Source organism: Mus pahari, chromosome 15, assembly GCF_900095145.1.
Source record: "Mus pahari chromosome 15, PAHARI_EIJ_v1.1, whole genome shotgun sequence".
NCBI lineage: Eukaryota > Metazoa > Chordata > Mammalia > Rodentia > Muridae > Mus > Mus pahari.
Window position 1 is genome coordinate 26695278 of NC_034604.1, and position 4975 is coordinate 26700252.

General features: G+C 38.7%; 1 protein-coding gene across 1 annotated transcript in view; it reads right to left on the reverse strand.

The window, feature by feature from the left end:
* Nucleotides 1-989: 989 nt before the first annotated feature.
* Nucleotides 990-4975, reverse strand: part of Syt4 (synaptotagmin 4) — a 9933-nt gene continuing 5947 nt past the window's right edge. The window contains exon 4 of the mRNA XM_021214761.2: nucleotides 990-3881. Within this exon, the coding sequence (XP_021070420.1) occupies nucleotides 3574-3881 (308 nt within the window). The 3' untranslated portion in view covers nucleotides 990-3573. The remainder of the gene's footprint in view (nucleotides 3882-4975) is intronic.

Below are 4975 nucleotides of genomic sequence, written 5' to 3' on the forward strand. Positions count from 1 at the left end.
TTTAGTAATGTGCCCCATTTTTTAAACTGGGTTTTTTTGGTTTCTTGTTGTCTAACTTCTTGAGTTTTTTTTATATATTTTGGATATTAAACCGCCGTTGGATATAGGGTTGGTGAAGATCTTTTACCACATGTAGACTACCATTCTGTCCTTTGCCACCTACTATAGCCAGTAGGACTCCCAGGTGCGGGGATAAGGACACCAAGCTATCCACAAAGCCTTACACCTAAAATTCTAAAATTTGTCCTGCCTACAAGATGTACAGGAATAATGATGGAGTAGAGACTGAGGGAATGGCCAACCAATGACTGGCTCAACTTGAGACCCATAATCCCATGGGCAAGCACCAATCCATGGCATTATTAATGATACTCTGTTATGTTTTCAGACACGACCCTAGCATAACTATCTGCTGAGAGTCTCCACCCAGCAGCTGACTGAAACAGATGCAGATACCTAGAGCCAAACATTGAATGGAGCTCAGGTGGAAGAGTTGGGAAAAGGACTTAGGAACCCAGAAGGGAAGGGCACTCCACAAGAAGACCAACAGAGTCAACTAACCTGGACCCTTGGGTGATCCAAGAGACTGGACTACCAACCAAAGAGCATACATGGGCTGTGGCCCTAACCACACACACACTTATGTAGCAAATGTGCAGCTTAGTCTCCATTCAGGTCTCCCAACAATGGAAGCAGAGGCTATTCCTAACTCTGTGTGTGCCTGTGGATCCTGATCCCCTAACTGGGCTGCCTTGTCTGACCTCAGTGGGAAAGAGTGTGCCTAGTCCTGCAGTGACTTAATATGCCAGGGTGGGTTGTACCCAGAGGGAGGAGGGGAGTCCTCCTCATAAGAAGAGAAGATGAGGGAGTGGGAAAAGGCTGGGTGAGGGGAGACAGACTGGGAGGAGAAGGGGGCTGCAATCAGAGTAAGTTCCTGGACAGGCAGGACTACACAGAAAAACCCTGTATCAAAAACCAGAAGAAAAAAAGAATTGGGTTTCTCACTTCTGGGTCCACATATCTTGCCCCTCAGTTAACTGTCAAAAATCAGACAAAAATCACAGTTCCAAACATGAAAGATCTTGTGCTCCCTAAGCTATGTGGGTGGTCTATCAGGAAAAGATAAAAACTCAGAAAGCAAGAAGATAGCGTTTAGGACAGAGCCATTGGCAGGAAATGCTTCACTGAAATTGGGCAAAAGCAGCAGTTTATTCATGTCTTACAAACACACAGTGCTGGCACAAAGGAACAGACAGCATCTCCCTTACACCATGCTTTCCTCCGGATCACTACTGAACTACAACAAGTCAGAACGGGTCAGTTACTGAATCACACAGTTCTTCAGACATGGTAACCTCCCGATTTGGGTGGTTAGACTGGCTAAGCACACAAAAAATAATAATTTACATGTTGAATACAGTGCAGGAATTTTAGCAGAATTGGATATTCACATTAATAATTGTAATACATTATAAACATTACAATTTTCAGAAATAATGAGATCACATATCTCCCTGCCTGTTTCAATTTTTTTTCTTGCTTTTCTCCTTTCTTGTGTTTCTCTCTCTTATTTTTCTTAAAACCAGTTATAAATAGTTTCAATCAACTTTCCCCATCAAAACACTTTAAATCGTAAAACTAAAAACTATTTACAATTTTTAAAGTATTTGTTGTCAGATTTGTTTTCTATTTAAAAAAAAATTTTTTTCCACCAAACATCCTAAACTGGGTCACCATCAGCTTCCTGCTGCTCTATGGGATACTTGGGAATGAAGTTTCTTGACATTAGAGCTCCAAGCTCCACAGGTTCCATGGCCTATGACATCAAATGTACATACATGCAGAGGCCGTGTGGCCTCCCCAACTCCACATGACCGCAGCTCACTCCATGTTATTCTCAGACTGCTGAGTAGGCAGAGATGTCAGGTGACGTTGTCACTGGATGGCGATGAGTGAGGGGAAAGCATAAAATTTTTGTACAAACAGAATGAAATATATCTCCTTATAGAAAGTCAGACTTTTGTCGTAGTCATAAAAAGCACAGACAAGTGGTTCAGAAATACATTATCATTGAATTTACAAACACTGTGATATCAAACACATTCTCAAAAATGCTAAAGCACTGACACAAAACTTGACTCAAAGGTAAAATTTCCAGTAGACATTATCTCTAACTTGCATATTTAATAATTCGGCTGGACCTAAGTCATACTCATGAGTCTCTGATGACTCAAACATAAAGACATCGCCATTGAATTAAGTCTTCCCAGGAAATGCCTGAGCTCTGCTCGCCTCACACAGGTTTTGCAAGAATTTCAGAGCTCAGCAATTGGGAGTGGCACAAGACATGATAATTTAAGCTATCTTAAAACTAACAGCTCAAAACAAACTGGCGTCTAAAGACAGTGAAGAACATACTGTCTCTGCTATTTTTACAGCCTAACTATATTTTGTGAATATTTGTAAATTCTGAAAGGCTTACTCTTTCCTTGTCTTAGTCTTTTACTTAATGTGATTGACTTCAACTTGACAATGAATTCCTCAAGTTTTTTTTTTTTCCTTTTCTTTTGTTTCTTTTTAAGTAGCTTAGTTCTTTCTGGGTAAGAATAAGTTAAAAACTTAGGTAGCCGTGTCCACTCTGAGGGGGAAAGACAATCTTGAAAATACACTTGTACACATATATTTTTATATATTAAAAAAACTGTACTCCTAACTGAAATGCTAGCTTAGGTTTATTTTTTTTTCCACTAGTCTGACAACTTCACAAAGGTAAATAGGAGTATCTCAGGCCACATTGAGGCTTCTGACAGGCAGTGAATAATTCAAGACCATGGTTCTTAGGTGAAGTTAAATTTTACATGACTCACATGTGATGGAACAAAAAAAAAAAAAAAATCTCATTTCAACCACAGTGTTCTTCAATTCAGCCCTTTTATAAATTAATTTCTCAACTTGTTTGCTGTCTTTATGAAAATGAACCTAAGCTACCTTTCTTATGATGAGACTGTATCAAATAATCACAATGGAAATGACGGCATACTTTGATATATAAGACAATCATTTGTACATGACATATTTAACTTAAAAAAAAACAGACTTGAGGACATTTTGGAAATATCTTTGGATTCAAATAAAACCTATCTCCCCAACCTGAAGAAACATGGATTAATTTTCATACAAAAAGGTGTGGTTCTCATTTTTAACTCTTAACAATCACCTGATTTCCACTACCAAGGCAAAACTGAAATCACCACCTACAACACACATCTGTGACGAGGTTAAGCTAGAGTGTTCCTAGCAGGCTTGGTTGGCCCACTTAATACCACACAGAGGGAAACTGAATATCTTATGAAAACTTGGCCAACACCTCTAATAAAAGAGGAAATTATCATAATACACACTTACAACTATTTTCTGGTCTATTAATTTAATCCACTTCTAACCAAAACAAATAAGTAAATAAAAAATAAATAATAAAGTAGCTTGCTGTGCCGCAAGCTTACAATCGTGTATAAGAAAAAAATTGCTTCTCTCCCAGTAAAAACCTTTAAGTTGCAGCTCATGGCCAGGAAGCTAGCCATCACAGAGCATGTGCCACTTAGCAATTTGTCTCCTGGGGAAGTCACAGATCTCCTTCCAGTGCCCCCCACCGCTTCCTTCAGCTGTGGCACCCAGGACCAACCGCCCAATCACCTCATTTCGGGATCCCCTTTCAGAATCCAAAACTAAGAATTCAACACTTATTTCTTCAAGACTCTCACAAGGAATATCAAAGACAAACAGTTCATTGAACACTGCGTTGGGAGTGCATTTCTTAACGTGAGTCTTCTTTTTAGAGATTCTCTTCTTGGCATGATACAGGTTCACTTTGACGTAGGGATCTGCAATGGCATACAACAAGTGTTATATTGACAACAGTCAGCTGTTGCAGGTCTGGCCTCCTTAGTGAGCATGCCACCCCAGGACAGTGGAAATGGGGATCTTACAATGTAAACAAGTCTAAACAGATGGAAAGTGATTAAATTGAAAATAATGAAGAATAGAAACCAGTTCTAGACCTGATGTCAGGGAAGGTAAGAGAATGCTGCGTACTGCCTACGAGTAATTAATTGCACAAACTGAGGGGAAGGTAAATCTCATCCTTTCTGAGCTCACTCCCTTTGTGGTCTTGGTGAGTCTATCTTCAGGTGAGTACTGCTTTTGTTGCTAAACAGGGATTTGGAAACCATACTGGTCGTATCCCGCCCTTTAGCTTTTCTGCATGTGGCTACCAGAGTTGATCTTTCCTGTGACATTCTTACTAAATGGGCTTAGGGTCACGTGACTTTCTTTATCACATAATTAACTGGTTTTGAGATGTTATTTATCTTCATGATACCAAGCTTTAAGAACTCACCTTCAATTTCTACAACCAAATAATACTAATAATACCACTAGGTGATTCTTCATTAAAATACATGCTTCTAGTTTTCAAAATACACTTCAAGTATTATTGTGCCCAATTTCTATAGTGCTAAAGAAATATAGAGGATACTATACTAGGAAATAGAAAGGTGACTATTTTAATTAGGATCATTTTAATCCATAACTTAGCTCATTTTCTTTCTCATTATAGTCTACAAAAAAAATTATTTTTTCAGACTTATTGAAAACTAAAACGTAATTCTTAAAGCATGTACACTATTAGAAGAAAAGTAATGGGGTCATTAAAGATGCAGATGAGTAAGCTCATTTGAAACGCAAAACTTCAAAACTCTTTTTCTGAGCAATACTAGGCTCCATCTTTCCCATCATTCCATCTTGCTTTCTGTGTTAAAACTCACTGAAGTGCTTCCTCCGAAGTTGTCTCTCAGGAAATAAACTTCTCTGTATTGTTGGCAGAACTGACTCACAATTTTTCCCACAAAGCAAAAAAGAAAAAAAGGAAAAAAAAAAAAAAAAAGGAAGAGAGAGAGGGGGGAGGGAGGAGGGAGGA